Source organism: Microtus ochrogaster, linkage group LG5, assembly GCF_000317375.1.
Source record: "Microtus ochrogaster isolate Prairie Vole_2 linkage group LG5, MicOch1.0, whole genome shotgun sequence".
Lineage (NCBI taxonomy): Eukaryota > Metazoa > Chordata > Mammalia > Rodentia > Cricetidae > Microtus > Microtus ochrogaster.
Window position 1 is genome coordinate 59,607,245 of NC_022031.1, and position 20,729 is coordinate 59,627,973.

At 41.7% G+C, this 20,729-nt stretch overlaps 1 protein-coding gene across 7 annotated transcripts in view; it reads right to left on the reverse strand.

The window, feature by feature from the left end:
- The window catches only part of Asph (aspartate beta-hydroxylase), a 170,717-nt gene that overhangs the window by 121,289 nt on the left and 28,699 nt on the right, over positions 1-20,729 (reverse strand). For 2 of the 7 annotated variants that reach the window (XM_026786671.1, XM_013351842.1), the window contains 2 exons: positions 19,689-19,733; positions 18,308-18,376 (listed from right to left, as the gene is read on the reverse strand). In XM_026786671.1, the coding sequence (XP_026642472.1) occupies positions 18,308-18,376; positions 19,689-19,733 (114 nt within the window). Of the gene's footprint in view, positions 1-3,727; positions 5,268-7,333; positions 7,376-12,014; positions 14,373-18,307; positions 18,377-19,688; positions 19,734-20,729 lie in introns of those variants that run through there. The other 5 variants (XM_026786672.1, XM_026786673.1, XM_005362297.3 and 2 more) reach the window with 4 other exon arrangements.

Here is a 20,729-nt window from a genome sequence, read left to right on the forward strand (position 1 = left end):
TGTGCAGTGAGATCCTCCAGGAGAACGTGTGCAGTGAGATCCTCCAGGAGAACGTGTGCAGTGAGATCCTCCAGGAGAATGTGTGCAGTGAGAAACACCCCCCCCAGGAGAACGTGTGCAGTGGGATCCTCCAGGAGAATGTGTGCAGTGAGATCCTCCAGGAGAATATGTGCAGTGAGATCCTCCAGCAGAACATGTGCAGTACAACCTCTCCCCCAGAAGGAACAAGTGGACACATAGGAAACAGAAATCGGTGGGGCTATGAGGTGAGCAGATATTATGGAGGAAATGTGGGCACAAGGGCGATGTCAGAGGAAGGACTCAGCAACTGGATCTCAGTGGACTTCTCAAGGCCAGAAGGACAGGGCCAAGAGCTACACTGCAATCCTCAGGCAATGGAGGAGCAAGCTTAGAAGCTTGAGTCAATGGGACAGGGAAGGAGGGCAGGGTTAAACACAGCAAATGCACACAGTTAGAATAGTAATTAAATTCACGTCACCATTCACTACTCAAATCCTGTGGCCTCTTTGCAGTTACAGCACGTAGGCAGAGTTGAGCATCCTCAGGCCCTACATGTGTGGCATTGATCAGTGTTTTCTCTTCCCCCCTTCAGCTCAGGAGAAAATATGAATCCAGCTGAACACTTTACGAATACATGTGTGTTACAAAGAACTGAAAGCGTAGCCCTTGTCTCACAGACTGTTGATAGACGTAGGAGCAGGAGCCATTGTCCCATGCCTCTCACCTAGCCCCCACTGAGATTTCAAGGGTCCAGCATCATCAGCGTTCTACAGAAGAGGAACCAGAGGGGCCAAGAGGATGGGACACTCACACACCTGCAGGCCCCTGTAGTCTCACAGCTGCTCTGACAGTGTCACCACCAACTAGTGAGGAAAATGACCACTGCCAACATGTACACTGCAGTGAATCAATCCACACCATCCATTTCGAGGCTGTTTCCAAAGGGGCACAGCAGATGATGAAACGGGAGTGAAGACCCACCCAGCATCTGGAAAATGACTACAGTCAACTTAACAAAATCCTACCTGTCTATTGCCTTTCACTCATTCAGTGAAAACTCCTAAAGGGGATTTTGGCTGAGGTTAAAAGCCTATGAGGAAAGCAGATTCTGGCATAGCAGGTTCTCTGTGAATTTGCAGAATTCACGGAGCTCTGCAGAGTTAGCACAAGTAGGCATGCTGGCCAATTCCTCTCTGATGAGACATGGAAAACAGCCGTAGGGTGGGACCGAGGAAACCCATTAGAGGTAAAGTTAACCCTAATGAAATTCATGGAGAACAGTCATCAAGCAACGTGCTGACGAAGGAGCCAGTGCTGCTATGCGTAGAAAGAATGTCATCTGAGCGTTAGACAAGAGGGGAAAAAAGATCAGAGAAAAACTGACTTTGAAAAAGGCTTGAAAGCAGTTTTATAAAGCAATCCTTAAGGATAACTGTTCACCAAAGGTAAACGACCTCCAAGGTTAATATAAAGTTAATGCAATAATGTCCTTTTTCAAAAATTTACAGCATTATCTCAGAAAATGTACAATGTTAGGGATGTGACAAAAACATCGATATTTAGTTTTGATTTTTCAAGCGTTTCCCCAAAACTCTTCCCGTTGACAGCTATGTGGAATCATAGATTATTTTTAGCTGGCTTTTTTCTAGGGCAGCCTTGGGATTTTAATTATCCTCAGATAGCAGTAGGATAAAACACAACTACCAGGAGAATAACCGAATAAATCGGAGAGTGGCAGGGAACTGAGAGCCGCACTCACCACCACCAAGGCTTAGCTTGGGTTCTGGCTCAGCTGCACGTTTTAACTGAGCTCTGGGCGCTAATACATTGGTCACATGGGAACGGCAGGATACTTTTGTATCCTCAAAAGTAACAAGAGACTGGCAGCCCTGCGCGCCTTCAGTTCCTGAGTGCTGCTGTTCAAAGGAAGAAGCCACAGCTCACAGCACCACCCCAGCCCCCGCAAGTACAACCGATGCTCATCTGCTTATATTGATCATGATCCTAAAACCCCCTCATTGCCTGGAACTAGCATTTCCATTTTTTATACCCCCTTGCCACTGTAACTCCAAAACCTAGGTAAAATTAATAAAACGTCTCCATTGAATGCTTTGCCCTTCTCCAGCAAGGAGCGGGGGCAATCACTTGTAGGGAAAACATTACTAAATTTCTTGCAATTCTTTAATTAAGTCATTTATCTGAACAAAGAGATCTAGCATCAGGATATAGTTTGAAGACACGGTAACTGTAATGCATGGGTATCCTGGTTTCTTATTTCTCTTGTCCAAGCAAGTTCTTGGGTGTCACAGAAGCTCCTTCGTGAATGGAATATGTTAAAAAGCTTTATGCTATTCATTCATGTCCCACCTCAAATTCCTGCACACACAAGAAATGTTTAGCAGATTCTATTAGGGAGTCTGTTTTTCCAGAACCCTCCAGAAAACTAAGACGATATCTCTTAGGCCTGGTGAAGTCTTCTTGTGTGCCATGCACTCATATCTTACAAGGAATAAAATGGGGCAAATCAGCAGGGCCAAGATTTTGGAAATCCAAGTAGGAAGAACCTCTTAGCACAGATCTGACTGGGAAATCCATCATCCTGAAGCGACAGTCAATAGAGCCACAGACTCCCTGGGTTTGTGTGTACATGGTTTGGTATTTGATGAAAGCAAAATAATAAACAACAAAGACACAAGATCCTCACTGCCAACACAGAAAATCAAGTCACCACATTCTGTAATTTCTGTGGGCCTTTGTGTTTGGCCCAAGAATATAACAGAGATCCCACTGTGCATCTAGAATATAACAGGGATCCTGGTGTGAGTCTAGAATATAACAAGGATCCCACTGTGCATCTAGAATATAACAGAGATCTCACTGTGCATCTAGAATATAACAGAGATCCCACTGTGATCTAGAATATAACAGAGATCCCACTGTGCATCTGGAATATAACAGAGATCCTGGTGTGAGTCTAGAATATAACAGGAATCCCAGTGTGAGTCTAGAATATAACAGGGATCCCATTGTGCATCTAGAATATAAAAGAGATCCCGGAAAAAGTAAGTTATTTTTAAAAATTAAAATCTTTCTGATAGTATTTTTATTCTATTATCAAGCCATTTTTATTTTGTTCTACTGTTAATTAATTTTTGTTTGTGATAGGGTCTTAGCCTAGGCTGACCTCCCTATGTAGCCAAGGACGACCTCAAACTCCCGGTCCTCCTGCCTCCATCTCCCAAGTGTTGAGATTACAGGCAGGAGGTACCATGCCTGGCTCAGATTTTTTTAATCTAAAGATAGATTTGAGCATCATGTACAGATCAGCACTCACCATGTAGACATGTCTCATTAAGATTTCCTTTATTAAATGCTTATGTTGGGCTAAACTCTGATCTCAGATTTGTGGTTCTTTGGAAATAGTAAATAATCATGATACACACATGAGAATATATATATAACATTTAATCACAACAACTGGGAATAGTGGACCATACAAGCACCACAGTGAAGCAGAAGCCTTTCGATGATTCAGAGCCTATGATATGATAAATGCATTTGGAAATGCTCTCCTTGATAAAACTCTCTCCTCTTTTTTTCAAATTTAAACATGTTGGTGTTTTGCCTACCTTCATATCTGTGTGAGGCTGTCAGATCTCCTGGAACTGGAACTACAGACAGTTGTGAGCTGCCATGTCAGTGCTGGGAATTGAACCCTGGTCCTCTGATAGGGCAGCCAGTGCTCTTAACCGCTAAGACATCTCTCCAGCCCCAAGTCTTTAATTCTGGACAACACACAGGGCTCAGAATGGAGTGTCTGGTACAGAGGTGAACAAGGTTTTCTGGTTCAGTTTTCTTTTATGTAATGGAAGGAAGGGGTAAAACAGGAAGATAAGATAGGGGTGATGGAAGGGCAACTGAGGAAATCTAAGGGGACAGGAAGTTAAGAGACAAAGAATAAGGCTGGGAGAGCTGAGCCTTGACAGAAAATGGGAGATATGGAGGGAAAGGGAACTTGGAAGGGGCCTAAAGGGGAATGAGTGAGGGGGAGGGCCTCCAGAGACAGTGAGCCTGGGCTGCCTTGGGAGAGCAGAGAGTGGGGAGCACCTAAGACAGGCAGGAAGGGAGTAGAGCCCCTGCCTAGCAGAAATACTGCTCAGATCTCCAGATTCTTTCTTACTGACCCCAATGGGAGTATTTAATATAGTAATAAAACCATTATAACTCATATTATACACATATTTAATCTGAATACATAGTCAATAGGCCAATAAAAATAGAAGTTATTACATTGTATAACACTTGCAAAGTTTGATTTTTTTTTAACTTAGAAGCATGACAAAGTATATTTGCTTCACAGAATTTACTGACTGAGCACCAATAAAAACGTTCAGTGGCTAATATGTATCATCCTCCCCAGCCAGAGCAATTTCAGATCTTCTCTGCCCTTCAGCAGCAAAGTAGAGTCAAGAACGTCACTGTTGTTGGGTGGAGAAGGAAGTCACCCTCTGTAGGGTGGTGACAGATGTGACCCAATGTTGGGTGATATAGGATGTCACCTGCTGTAGGGTTGATGGATGTCAACCGCTGTTGGGTGGTGATGGATTTCACCTGCTGTTGGGTGGTGAAGGGTGTCACCTGCTGTTGGGTGGTGAAGGGTGTCACCCGCTGTTGGGTGGTGAAGGGTGTCACCCGCTGTTGGGTGGTGATGGATTTTACCTGCTGTTGGGTGATGATGGATTTCACCTGCTGTTGGGTGGTGAAGGGTGTCACCCGCTGTTGGGTGGTGACGAATGTCACCCGCTGTTGGCTGGTGAAGGGTGTCACCACTATTGGATGGTGACAGCAGTTCTTTCTCTTTCAGTTCTTTCTCTTCTGGTTACTGTCCTTTGGTATGTGAGCAGACCCGGAAGAGTTTCTTCCCTTCTTGTCACCTTTGTCTCTGGAAGCCACTTTACTAGGAACGGCCTTCGTCTCCGCTCCTTTTTTCAGGTTTTCCCTGGACTTAGCACTTCTGTCGGGGTTGGCTTTCTCTGCTTCTCTGTCTTTCTTACCTCTAGGAGATGCTTTCCAGGATGTGTCTGAGTCGGCCTTCTTTCCCTTCTTGTCCTCCTCCTTCTTCTTCCTACTGGTTCTCTCTTCGTTCTTGCTAGGCACAACCTTCTCTCTCTCCTTCTTAAGGTCCTCTTTGCTGGGCACAACCTTCTCTCTCTCCTTCTTAAGGTCCTCTTTGCTGGGTTCTTTAGCTTTCAGGTTTTCCAATCAAAGGAAAAAATGTTTACTGGTGACACCTCTTAAATCCTAGATGGGCTAGAGATTAAGTACCATCTTGTCCCCGCCCTCTCCACACTGGAATGCTCTCGTTCAGAAGTTAGTCTAATGGGTCAAATGTTCTCCAAAAAGGTATGTGGACCTCTATAAAATATTAGCTGTGAAAGAAATTCCGATAATATCTCATCTTATTTTTCCAGCTTAAAAATATGGTTTGGCTTGTGTTAACACAGGCTGACATGTAACATTAACCAAGTGAACCCAGCCAGAAGGGCAGATAAGAGTTAACTTCTCACTATACTGCCATAAGGAAAGGAAGAAGGTGCTATGAAAACAAACTTTAACTTGTCTTATACAAGGATAATTAAAATTTTCAGCTTGAACAAAGTGTCATATTCTTAACAGTTATGTTTATAGGCCTTGAGAAAAAAAAGGTGCAAAAATAAGTTAAATATCATTTAAATCTTGACAGCAAAAAAATCCACATATATAAATTTAAAATTAAAATTTGTTATCTTTTATATCTTTTATAATGGCAAACTGATTTTTTTTATGTTTATGGCTAACTTCATGTAATCAGCATTCCTTTCTTTAAGTGCTTTTCCCTGTTAATATATGGGAAGCCGCACAGGCCAATGCACATGTCCTCTGGGCATTTATGGAGACCGAGTGAAATTAACTAGAAAGTGCAGGTGCTTCAAGTCTCACAAAAAATGACTTTTCAAAGCTTAACTGAGCAGTTAGCAAAAGTCTCACATTATAAAAGGTTCTTGCTATATAATGCAGCAAGTAAGAAGTCACAAATATAATGAAAGATCTAAATAATAAAACGTGAAAGACGTTTGCCCTAACCAAATTTGTCTAAGATTCATATCACTCAAAAGCCATTCAAGGTATACTTTGTATGTGTAGTGTTCAGAAAAGATATTACCTCTCCAGACAGTCTGTGGAGATTCAATTAAACAAAAATTCACTGAACTCCTGTAAAACTACAGATTAATTTGTACATCTCACTTCATAGAACAACAGAAGATGGCAAGGCAAAATATTGAAATGCTTGCATTGCACACTGCTTTCTGGCCTTATTCTGTACTGTATTTTTGTTTAATTCAATCTTTAATGCTTAAATTGTCTTTACAGATCAGGAGGTAAGATTGCAACTTATTGGCAATTTAGTTCAACATTGCTTACATGAAAATAAAATGATATAAATTATTTTCTTCTTGGAAAACATCTTGTTGGGATACATGTTAAAAACTAAACTTTTCTCATCCTAAAACTGAAAATGCAAATTTAAAATTCTCATGGCAAAGGTTTTACATATCAATGACTTAAACACAAAAATAATTTACAAATATGTCAAGCACTTGAACACAAAAACTGTCCAAAGATGTTTAAAGAAAATCATGCATGTCTTCCATGCCCTCTTCCTAAAGAACATCAACGCTTACATGTAAAGATATCCAGGCAGAAACAATGCAATGTTAGTCTGCATATAATAGTACACAGGTATAGCGATTTTAATGCATTAGAATATCAAACACACAAAATTCTATACCAACAATTCAGCGCTCTCGGTTATAAACCTAACTTACTGTTAGATCACACTAGCTTTTATTATGTTTTAGGCCAGTATCCTCATAGCCTTCAGAGAAATTAAATCAATCGCTGTTGGATTCGTCATTGTACAGTAATTTTAAAAACTCAGACCATGTAAGGTTTTAGGCAGCAGGCTAAGATGTGCATATATAAATTTAATAGGCGCATTCCAACAAACAGAGTCAGCTATGTTGATAAACTCTTCATCTACAGGCTATTGGGAAGAGCTGATAACATGAAAAGGAAATTAATTAAAATTACAGGCTAGCTAGAGAAAGCAAAAGTCTTCAATTCAGTCTTCAAAATGTTATTTATAACTCAGAGTGCCCAAACCAAAAAGCAACATTATTAACCATGTCTGCATTTCCACGAGAAGCGTCATGCACCATCAAGCATGAACTGGATTTGCTAGAGGCTGCTTAAGAAAAATAGAAAATAGTACCTTTAGCCTTAGTTTTCCGCTTGGCTAACCCACCAGGTCCTTCTGTTGGTATTTACAAGATAAGGAGAGGTTATGAAGACAAAATGCTTAAGAAATTTGAATTCAGTACCTATGAATTAATTTAACCAGATGTTTCTATGAAATGAATTACTTAACCTTACCACTCAACCATCAGTCACAGAGTCTTAAGAGGAAGGCTCGCTGACCTCTGAACCAGTTAGCATCGGAACTTAAGGTCAAGTCTCCCCGGCTCTGCCCTGCCAAGGCTCGCACTGCAGGCCACAGACGTCTCTGTAGAGCACTGGGGTCCTCCCTTCCCTCCGGCATCAGCACTGCTTATCCACAACAGCTATTCTGGTAAGACTGTCACCTTTGAACAAGCATTGCTTTTCTCTATCTCTTAAAATGGAATGTTTTCAAGTTACACAGGCAAAGATGACTCAGGTGAACTTGTTACTCCAAAAAAACGCTGCAACTGCTTTCTACTCTCGCTCTGGGAAAATCCAGCTCCGATTACGGTTTCTTTCTAACCAACACCAACACTTCGCCTTCAGCATAGCCTTTTCTAGAAGGATGTACGTTCCTCTCAGCACACGTCTTCTCAATTTCCCACTCACATAAACATTATTTCTATGCACATGTCGGCAAGCTTTCTAAAGGGGCATTCTAAGCTGCCAGCCCATTTCTTGGGTGTGTCAGGTAGGAGACACAGTTCAGACCATGGGAGGGGGAAGGGTTTACAAATGATTGATTACCCAACAACTGTCTCTGGGAAGTATCAAATAGAATCCTCTAAAGCATGAGGTTCGCCCATTCTAAAAACTACAGTACATTCTGTTTCCCCAAACTGCAACCAGAACTCCACTTCTGGAATGAGGTGTTCCTATCTTGGTTTTGTTGTTCGCATCCCTCCATTCTTAACCTCTCCCCACCCCTCTCTCTACTTGTGGTCATCTGTGTCCATCAAACAAGATAAGCCCATCTGAGAACGGTCACTCGTTACAGCTGAAATGTTACACTCAGCATTCTGGAACGGGAAAGTCTGAAAATATCATGGCATTGGCTTCATTCAAAAGAAAAAGGAGGGAGAGAAGGGAGGGAAGGTGGGAGGGAGGGAAGGATGGGGGGAGCAGTGATTAGTTAACTGCTCTCTGACTGTATCTGTCACTCCCAGGTGACCTGAGTAACACTATCAGAGAACAGTTAATTTCCAAAGTCAGAACTTGATTCTTTTAAAGACGATCAGTAACAGTGTATCATTGTAACAAATATGGCTAGCGAGCACTGCCTAACAAGTTTGGTTAATTCAGAATAAAGTACTAAACCTATTTCTGAAACACCAACTTATACACACATGAGCACTTCCTAATGTCTAAAGGGAATAGAATGTAGCATCTGTGGTCTAGTACTGTGTGTGCCCTCTTCCGGTGCTGCACTGTTTCCATGGCAGCACAGACTCCCACTAAAATGTGAGGGAGGGGGGCAACCAGATAATCTACTCCCCATACCCATTCACTGGAGCCCAAATGAGCTACACAGATGAATGCCAGAAGTTCCATCTTCATCGCCAACAATCCAGGATGCTGCATTAGCATTAGGGCAGAAAAAAAACATAAGAAAAAGCACTGTACTTCAAACTTTAGATTTGGTGAAAGACCTCAAGGTGAAAAAAACCATCCAAACGCAACAACACACACTGCCAAGCAACTTTTTCTAAGCTACACCACACACACACACACACAGTGACTTTGAAGGTTGTTTTGTTTTTTTTTTTAATGAAAAGATTAGGACAACTATCATACTTGGTTTCTAGATGAAATGTTGGTTCCTGTCACCTGAGCTTCTTCAGGCTGATTTTCCCGGAAGGGACAATGTCACTGAGAAAGAAAGGCGACACCTAGACCCAGCTTGTCCAGGAATATTTCCCCTGAGGAATCAGGAAAAGTGACTCAACAGGCAGTTCTTGAGATTACAAGGAGATGAGGGGACAGTTTGAAGCGTTTGTCTAAACCTGTGTGCTCTGAAGATGGAGGTGTAAGGACGAGTGGCTTTGAAGAAAAAACAGTTGGGCTACTGGGGGAAGAAAGGTGGGGAGATGGCTGGGGTAGACTCAGGAAACTCAGGTTTGGACGCAGCATACTACAGAAAGTCTGAAGGAGAAGACACGATGCTTGGAAGACATCCTAGGACAGGAATAAACATTAATGATGGGGTCAGTGGAGACAAAGTCCCATTTACAAAGGAGCACAGCAACCATGGGAGGGGAAAAGCTTGGAGGATGCTTACAGCTCTACTGAAGGAGGCAGAGGTGAGCAACAAACCCTAGGCCAGCAGAGTTCTGGGACCGTGATTTATACTGTCTCAGGCTTCTGTGGAAGCACAGCAGTGTGAAACAGCAACAAACACACCTTCACTTTCTTCTTTTCTCTCTTTCCTACCAAGGTAGCGCTCCCAGGGACAGAGTGCCCTGTTAAACAATAAGAGACTGGACAGCAAGACCATTTACCACAGTGTAAACGGTTTCCCAGCCCTGCTGAGAAAACTCTATCAGAGCAGAAAAGAAAACCTCTTGCTACTGGTAAACCAGCTAGATGGGCACATTATGAGAACGTAAACAACAACAAAAGATGTCCACGCTCCCCTCCCCCATGCCCCCACTCCGTCATCAGTCTTTGCCCTCCATTGCTTAATGATTGTTGATAACACCACTAATGACTGGGAATTCTTGAACAGAAGTTTGCAAAAATAAAATGTCTTAGATTCTTCACTTAGAGAGAACGGTCTAATTTGCCCTCTTTTGGCAAATGCCACTGAGGCTTTGCTACAAGGACATTTTCAAAATGTAATGTCCACTACGACATTCAAATGTGGGAACGATTAAGTCAGCAGTTGGATCCCCGGTTTTAACACCTGCAGAAAACAGGACATTAGAAGATTGGCTCTATTAACCTGTCCTTCCTCCCGAGGTCACTGGATTGCTCCCATTGTCCCCGAAGAGATCACTAGGGGTCTCAGTTTCTCACCTCCCACCTTCCAACACTGAAACAATAGACCCATTCCCAACTCATAAGCAGCATTTTAAGGTGTGATCCAATGGGTCAGTCGATATGACTGCCCCACTTGGTGAAATGCATGCAGAGACTCTGCATCTGCTTCCTTCTTAAGAAGGACACTGCTGGGGAAATCTGCCAGTGACGAAAGCTGTAAACTCCACAGCTCGGTGAGACAGTGAAAGAGGCAAGAGAAGACACAGAGCCACATGGCTGATGGAGAACGAAAGCAGACTCACGCACACTAGTGAGGGAGGAGAGGCCACCCGAGGACCTGTGGAACGCTGCCCATCTACTGAGTAAATTTCAAAATGCCACTTCACTTGGGGGGAGAAGGTACCAAATGGGGGTAGTAAAAGAAAAACTTTCATTAGTTCTTGCTTTTGGAAAAGAACCTTCAGTGTTTTTACTTATACAATAGAAACACCCGAGGCTCCTCCATGCTAGTCACGGGAATGACATCAGCAAGTGATTAACACTAACGGATGTCACTGGTGGACTCAGGAATGAAGCATCAAATAGAGCCGAAGACCCACCTGCGAGGCTCAAGTAGTCCTCAGTCTAGCGAGGATATGACAGGTTTACCTCAGCAAATATCAGAAAAATATCCCGTGCTGGTCTTATCAGGCAATGTATAAACACAGTTACAGAATTCCTTGTTTAGTATTCCAATTTACATCTTCATTAAAGAAAATTCCACAGCCCACACCACAGACAGCTTGTTTAACATTTTACAGAGCCAGCACAGTCTTAAGAAAGGGCTGCGAATACCAATCCTCAGGAGACACTGCCCAGCCATGAGACAAGCAGCAGGGATGTGCCTGTATCTGCTCCCACGGTTCTCCAAAGATTCCAATATTAAGAGAGATGAGGAAACAACAGTCGGAATAACTAAGAGACACACAAGCCAACCAGGGGTCAAGCACAGAAAAGGCTTTTCTTACATGTCTGGAAAGATCTGTGCAAGGCAGGGGCAATGTGTAGAGATTCAAGCAGGACCAGCCAGCACTCCATCCCATGCCGCACGGGATCCACGCAGGTAGCACACGGGCAGCCATGCTTCCGCTTCCGAGTTAGTAAGGTCAGCGCCTGGGAAACACCCGTGCAGGAGCTTCGCTCATCCCAGGGAGAAAACAGCGCTGAAAGTAGCCAAAGAACAGCGCAGCATCTCCAGCTCCCCCACCCACTCCCGGCTGTAACTGAAGTGGAAACCAGTGCCTTTTTCCACAGGAAAAGTGGCCGAGCACCTGAGCAGGAAGGACAGCCCCTTTGGGGAGCCAATGCTACACTGACCGCAAGGACAAGCCACTGTTTCAGGTGATCAGAACTGAAAAGGCAGAGCTAATACAGTAATTTACATCTCTGTCACTACATAAATGCTCAACCATGCAGAATGCAAAGTTGCCTTTTGAAGTCAGCCCGTAAGTTTGAGAAGACATAAACTAAGAAAGTTATCTTCATGAAATATGATTACAAAATTAAACCTTAGAAAACTCACAACTTAGATATATGTAATCAATTTGAAAAGACACAAACTAAGAAAGGTATCTTCACAAAACGTAATTACAAAATTAAACCTTAGAAAACTCACAGCTTAGATATATGTAATCAATAACACTTGAGAAGTTGAGTTTGCTTTAGACCACATTTTTGCCAATAACTTTATTCTTTATCATACACACACATACACACGAAAGCCTTAGATACAAGTTGAAGGAAGTCACAGAAGCAAGGGGTTCATTGGCCGCCTGTATTTACCGTCACAGAAGGCTTCTCAAATGGACTAAGTTGTCAGGGCATAACCATGCCACACACTTGTTTTCCGATTGGGAAAATGGGCATAATTAATTTCTGTTCATAGACTGTGCATTAGTATCATGAGAATGCAAAACCTGATAAGAAAGTAATTACAAACATTTTTAACACAGAAACTGAATTATTTACTTCCGGCCAGAAACACCATCAATAGTTAGTAGTCACGACACAGGAGCAAAATTGCTTGGAAAACCATTTGTTGGCCATCTGAATCGGTGAACTTTATTTAGTGTAGGACCTAAGACTGAAAATTTTAAGCTAATAACCTTTGATTATTTTACAGTGTTCACATTCAAAGTGGATTAAGACAGGGGCTTGAGTAAGACTAAAATAACTGAAGAAAATTATTAAAGAACACGCATTTCCCTACTTACTGAGGGATTAGTTGAAGTGTTTGTATGCTTGAGTATCAAATGCTTCGGACCAAGGCCACACTAACACAGTAAAATGTTCTGCTTGAACACAAGAGAAAACCTAGTCTTAACCATGGAAGCTTTGAGAAATCCTGGCCCACGAGGGACATATGTAACCACATATAAAAGTAGATACGGTTGGAGACAGCATATCCCTGGGTCCTGATTTCAGGACCTGTGCTGTAGCCAGCATTTCATAACCATGAAAGAATGCGGCCACATTATCCCCAGAGGGAATGAAAAGTAAATATAGGAAAACAAAGAATATTTGAAAATGATACCTAAGCTGTCTAAAACACCAGTGTATTCTAGCTTAAAATGCACGAGGACCCAAAGCTGAGCAAACTGTTAGAGACTCTCAAAGGGGACTAAACATCCTGACAGTCCTTCGAAGAGCACCAAGGATAAATCTCTCAGGGGCCATGTTACGCCAGGTGTGAGAGAAGTCACAGGGGAAACTAATGAAATCTTTTTCAGCAAAGGATCCATATGCAGCTAATAACTGCTTCTGTATTAATGAAGCAACACTTTTCACAAACCAAGTCAAATCTATTGCTACATTCCTAAGAAGAAAAAAAAAATCTCTTAAAAATGAATGACCACTTTAATAAATTTAGTTTACGAATTTAAGCATTATATTATACCTAACCCTGAAATCAACAGCTAATAAGTTAACAAAAGAAAAAAATGGAAAAAGACTAATTCAGGATAGTTTTAATATAGACAACATTATGCAAGATGCTCATTCATTCTTTCCCTCTTTTATAATATGCTTAAGTAAAAATATTGCAAATTACCTTCTCTAGATGTATATTTAAAAATGAAATCTACAAGAAACTCTGATTTCAGAAATAGACACATTGAAACCTGTTAGTATCTAAATCCAGAAACTTCACTACCCTTAGGCAAAAACATGGGGTTATTTTCAAATGATATCAAAAGCACCATTAACACAGAACTTTAATAAGTTTGTAGAAACTTTTATCACAAGTCAATTAACCTGAACAAATTACAGATTAAAAGGTACGGGCTTCTTAGAGAGCCGTCACTACACAGCAGGCCAGTTAAAGATCAACAGAGAAGCGTGGAACGATTAGTCAGTCATGCCATGAAGAGCTTCAGAACCACTCCCATTAGAGTTGTCATTGAGTGTTAGAAAGACAAAGCGTCAAGGGTTAAATACAACACAATTTCCAGTTGAGTTTAGTGAATACATAAGTTGAAACAAAATGATACAGAAACCAATTACACGACCGAGAACAATGTTTCCAGTGCACTTCGTGAACAGTCTAGGGTGAGGAACGCCACTTCCTTTCTAGGCGTGGAGGGAGCCAAGCGAGGGACTAGCTAAGTGGCTGCACTGGGCAGGAGCACATGGTTGACATGTATCACGAAGTCACAACTGCCCCGCCGCATGTTGAGCCCTGCATAAGCGAAGAGGGAGGAGAGGGCTGCTCCACTTTACAACCCAGGGACTAGCGTCCCTGAACCAAAGTTACTGGTTATGCAAATCCAAAATGACACAGGTCTTTCCCTGAACCCCTTCGCTCTGCGACGTACCATCAACACCATCTGCCGCTTTGCTCTCCTCCTCCTCCTCCTCCTCCTCTTCTTCTTCTTCGACTATCGTCTCAAAGGGAGTCATTACATCATAGAGAAAGGAGAGGAAACCATAAAACCAATCTGAACTCTCCTCGGCTAAAATATTAAGGACTTCCTCAAGAGAATCAATATTTTCATTACTGCCATCTTTGGTCAGGCCTACATAAGAATAAAGGGAGAAGGAAAGAGAAAACAGGGAGAGCAGTTAGGTGGAAAAAAAGTTGAGCTTAGGCAGAGCGATCTTAAAAGGGAGGCGCATTGTGGTCACAGATCTACAGAAAGGTAATGTAGAAAATAAAGAAATTGATCGAGAGGCACGTCTCCAAACCAAGTCTCCACCCACCCCACCAACCCGTGCTCCTCCCAGCTCATCGGCAGTTTGGCCTCTTTCCCACCAGAATCTGGGCTTGAAGACTGGCAACATGTGCTATCAAACTCTGCAGACAGTGTCAGGAAGAATGAACAGAAGCGACATCGGAGAACAATCCTCCAATTGCTCAGCGATGATCATGCGCCCTGGAGTAATCTGGGGATGCCACCAGGATTACAGTCCACAGCGTCTCAGCTGGGCGCCCAGACGCTCAAATGTGGAATTCATGTCGAACACCTAAATTGGCAAGTGGTGTAACACTCTTCCAACTCAGTCATGGCTCTGTAAATCTGCTCAGAAGTTAAATCCAGCTGCTGATAATCCTCTCCTCCTGCCCATGCCAGCTACAGCAGAGACATTCCTAACTCCTCTTCCCCTTTGCCGTGAGAGCAAAGACTCTTGATATCTGCAGTTTTCTAAGCCCTGCTGCCAGACAGGACCCCCTGAGTAGAAGAAATCCAGATGTAAATCCTAGTGGTTTTCTACAGTGGGGAAATGACCAGGGGAAGACTCTGGAGATAACAAATCGGTGCACCACACACTGAACGGCCCAGCAGTTTAAGGAAGAAAAGCAGATGGCAGATACAGCAGGAAGAGTATGAAACTCAGGATCTTGGAGCCTTCCCTCTGTAACCAAAGCCTGCTCAGCCAGGCTTTATATAGCACACGGCTTCTCCGTATAGCACAACCACCACCTGGACGGACACTGCACCAGCCCTGATAAGGGTCACCTAAGAGCTAGCTGTAGGATGAAGGAGCCCGTGTGCACCCTTGGGTGAGGCTACTACAGAAATTACTCTCTGCACTGAGTACTGGGACTATTTCCTACTGGCAGTACCTGAGAAACATTCTCTTTCTTCCTTCCTTCCTTCCTTCCTTCCTTCCTTCCTTCCTTCCTTCCTTCCTTCCTTTCTTTCTTTCTCTTTTTTTGAGATTAAGATACAACTACATTATTTTTCCCTTCTGTTTTCCCTCCAAGCCCTCCCATTGCTGCCCCGCCTCCTTGCTGTCTTTCAAATTCACTGCCTTATAATTGTCATTGCACAATACGTGCATGTAGATTTCATTAGCAAACTGAAACCCAAACTACCTGCATTTTAAACAATTTGACCTGAACAATGGGATATTCTACATCCAAGGGCAGGGTCTGGACCTTTGCAAAGCGTGTCAGGAGACTTAGAATTAGTAAAATCAGTAACCGCTATTGGTCTTGACTTACTCACGCCTTTATATTAATAATTCATAAGGCAGGGAGGGGACTTAAAATGTCAAAGGAAAGCAACAGCAACACGTATGGAGACTTTCCATAGATTAGTATGGTTTAGATTTAGATTTCAAATGGCGGTTGGGGGGGTATGAAATCAATGCCAAGATGGTGGAAGTTTAACACATATATTTGTGTGCCTCTCTGTAATCCCAGTCCCCCTCCCTTCCTCCCTAACCTTGGTTTCCTGCCTTAATCTAACTATACTCTTTAGGGACCAAGGTACCACCCCAATAGGAAGGAAAGCAGGGGCTGAATTCTTAGCGGTACGTGTGCTCTAACTGCTCCCCCACAGAGCCTCACAACCCTGGACCAGGGTTCGTCTCTGCAGACACCTGCAAGTACCTGAGTCACAGCTGACTTCAGTTCCCTCGTGTGTAAGAAAAGAACCCACATCATCCAAGCAGAGCGAAAGTTGTTCTGGGGCAGAGAATAACCACCTCGCACTGGGTGGTGACAGGTGACAATGGGCCTGGCAGCTCATCTTTATTAAAGTCAGAAGCTAAGAACGGAGACCTGTACATAGAACAGCTTCAGTAGGTGGTCCCGCCCCATCCCTGCCCCCGATCTACCTCCTGACACACAAACCTAATGAAAGGAACAAACAGAGCTGCTCACAGCATTTCTGTTGCCCTGCAAACAGCTAGTCTCAGAGTTAAAGTTAACTAACAACTTAAAGTGGTTAAAAAAAGAAAACAAAAAACACCTCAGAATATCTTAGAATCCAAACCAAGTAGATTTTCTACTTATAACTCCGTTATGGATTTTTCATTTTGGGTGGTGGTTAAGTACACAAAGTATAGCCAATTTTAAAAGTGTAAAATCCCATGTGTAGCTACACGGTTTCTATTCCAAATGACTATCCTAACTGTACAGGTACTCAATGAGGCAGAGTAGACTTTGGGGCTATAATTCCAGTGTGTGTGTGTGTGTGTGTGTGTGTGTGTGTGTGTGCGCGCGCGTGCGTTTATATGCAAATGTTTATATTATAGTTTAAAATACAAAACACACTATAGTTACCAATGCTAAAAAAAGAAAATAATACAACATGGTTCATATGGCATTAGCCTTTAAAAGTTTCATGATTCAGAATGCATTTAAAGTAGTATCTTGGACCAAAGAGACCACTTATGGCAAGAAAATCCCTTCACCCTAACATATTACATTGTGCATGATTTTATTTCCTTCCCATGCCTAAAACTACAGTTGTCTGAGGATTTAATGTATGTACTGAAACTCTGACTTAAATATAAAATGATGAAATTATGGCAAGAAAGCCATTAAGTCAAGAGCTATCATGAAAGCTGTAGAGTGGATGTACCACGGAAAGTAGCAAATGCTAACTCGGCTGTGCATGAAGCACACACAGCAGGGAGGGCTGAGTGTCAAGCTGCAGTACGGCTGACCATAACTAAAACTTTCATGCTCATGGTTGTTTTAGAAGGCAGTGGTGTCTAACTGTGAAAGCTGCCTAACTGCTACAGCTTCTTTCTATTCGAGACCGTAAATACACAGACCAGTTTATCTACCAGGCTGTGAAGCTCAGTGCACAGGTATTGGCAGGCCACAGCTACCATTTTTGCTAAATGATTTTATATGAAGCTTTAGTATATATTGTTTCATACTCAGAAAAAGGAAATGGACTGCTTAAAACCAGAAACAACAGGCTACATTATACAAAATCTGCATATTCAAATCAGCACTATCCTTTCTATTAAGACACTATTTTAAAACAATGAAGAAATAGCAATCTTTACTTTAAGAAACTCCTGGCTGGTAATGGAATTACAAAGACAGAGAGGAACCCCTCCTCCAAAAAAGAAGGAAACATGATTAAAGACCACTAGTTCAGATTTTATTAATGTAAAATGGTATAGACAAATAAGACAACAAAGACATCTACTGTCATGGTTTTATTTCAAAAATGAGCTTTTGTCAGCCTTCCTAAATCAACATTTTTATCTGTGGTCCTATTACACTGAGCATGCTGCCCTGATGTGGCCTTATTATGAAGGCTAAGCAGAGCTGGCCCTAATCTGTTTCTGCATGGAGAAATTTACATCATAAAGTCAAAATAAATTATACTAAATGATGCTTTTAACAAATTGTTCCTCATTTGAAAGCACATGAGGACATTATCTATATCTGTAAACATCAAGTTCAAACTATAAAATGTTTAAATCTGAAAACACAAATGAAGCTATCATTATTAAAAATTGATGTGTAAGAACTAACTACATGCTCACTTACTTACCAAAGCGATTTGAAAAGTCAAAATGGAGGAGTGGTCATTTAGTATATCAACAAAATGAAATATTAAGTTGAAAAATACCTTCCATAAAATTTATTATACTTTTCTACATGTACATTAATAAATCTAACATTAAGGAATATTAAAAATATTCTTTTGACTTCAGTCTCTAAGCCTTCTAACAAAAAGGAAGAAAGCAATGTGCTTACCTAACAAAACTTTGGCATCACCTACATCAAAGTCTCCATCACCGTCTGCATCATAGACTCCTAGTTTTCCTACAGCAGGAAAGAAATGATAGACACAGGGAAAAGAGGAAGCAAATTTAATAATGAACCATCTCTCACTGTTGCTAGACACCATAAGTGTTACTTTTTCCCCTCCTTCTACTCCTGCAAAGCAGAACCATAAGAATACATCACCAAAACCCACAGGTGGCTCACCTACAGATTCAAGAAGTGTGCGGCTAATGGATTCTAACATACGAGTGACAGGATATTTTCCCCCAAAGATTCAGGAATATTCTGATCCTATCACTTCACAATAATTTGATTATTCTCTTTAAAACATTTTACATAAAACATTGTCACATTTATAAAAAAAAATCGACCCATCTCTAACAGTCAATCGCATAAAATATAATGTTTCTAAGATGTAAAACATCACTGAACTATCAACGATGAATGCAACCTAAGCTTCAAATAAAGATCAAATATAAACAAATCAATAGAGAGCATAAGTACTTTACGCAGTGAAGAATTAATTGTTTGATCCTTAACAACAGATTACAACAAAAAAGCATGCATCAGCTTAAGGGGGTGGGGCTGTCCCAAAAGTAAAGTATATAAAACTGGAGGCTTCCTGAAATGACAAGGGAAAAATGGATGGTCACCCACATCAAAATGTCCTGGACACTGGACATCCATTACTTAAGGGGAAAGGGGGAAAGCTTAAAAGAGAAACGATGAGAAGGGAGAACGCTCAGCCTTGCTCAGCACTGATGTGCTCTGCCAACGCTTTCAGGGTGCTATCTATAAAGTTTAGCATTTCAAATGCTACTACAGTCCATACCCTAAAAAAAAAAATACTCCAAAATCAACACAGTTTATAACTGACTATTGGACAAAGCCTATGGGAAAAAACATAGTACACAGCAGTATTTTGAAAAGCAAAACTATAGCATTCTTATGAAAAACAGCTGGCAATAACTACTGATTCCAGTTCTTTAATTCAAAGTACATTAAAGGATTATCTAGGGACAGACAGGAATTTTGGTACAGAACAAAAATTCCCAGGACCGGGGCTCCGGTTTTGCTACACAAAAGTCTGCTCAGCACACACACAAGAAAACCATAGGATTGTGGGATGAAGACATTCTCCTTCTGCTAAGAAAATGGAAGTAACAGCCTGTAAGTCATAAAGTACTTTAATACCATTGTGAAAACAGAAAGGCACACCCTTCCTGAGAGCCTTCCAAGGGGAGCTGGTCCTGTGACTTACATTCTTGATGTAGATGTCTAAAGTAATAGAGTAAGGATGAGGTCTTAGAGACAGATGCACTACACTTAAAATGCATCTCCAGGAGCCTACCTTGAAGTACCTCTGATAAGTTATAACGGAAGTCCTTTGCTTTGGCTGCATGCATGCAAAAACACGAAGATGTTATTTATCATCAAAGGTGCACACGTTACCCAGCAACACAGCACTGTAAGTAAATGGAGTCACAGTTTTTGCTTATGCCAAGCTAAAATTCTTTTCATTTATTATGTCTTTGGAGACACTTCCCTTAAGGTAGTAAGAGAGAAAGCCATCAGTGAGAGACAGAGCATATGAAAGATTTCTGTGTTATTCACTGTTCTCCTCTCCCCTAAGGAAGATGGCAGTGACCTATAACAGGCAACACAACAGTAACAAATGTGTATTTTTCCTTACTGACCAGACAATGTCCTTAACTGCATTATTAAAGGGGGAGGTCATATTTCATAACTGTCAAAAGTGAAAAACAAATGATGATCGGCAATGACTACTAGATAAACAGAACGTGGTATATTTGTACAACTGAGTATCACTCTGAACCTTACACAAATGATGCCGAGCATAGGCAGGGCAATTCAAAAGGCCACATGGATGTATGTGCTGTACTCAGAGCACCCAAAATAATCCCAGAAAGTCAAAATGGTGAGGGAGGAGTGAATGTCTGGGGAAGTCTGGGCAATAGACACGCTCTAAAATTAGATGATGATTGCGCAAAATGATGTATATATTAAAAAATAAACTGTAGATTTTCAAATGTTTATGATATTTAGCTTATGTCATTTCTCTCCATTTTTAAAAAAGATAAAATAAGAAATGGTTCATATAAGACAAATCATTTTTAAAAACTTCAAAGTGGCTAGAGAGATGGCTCAGTGTCTAAAAGTACTTTTTTCACTTCTAAGCACCCAGATCGGGAGCTCATAACCACCCATAAATCCAGCTGCCAGGGATCCATTGCCCAACTCTGAGCTCTGTGGGTACCCACACACACGGCGGACACTCACTAAAGTACATAAATAAAAACTTTAAAACTTTAGTGATTATGTGAAGAAAAGGGGGAAAGCAGAAGAAGGTGAGACACTATTAGAAATAGCC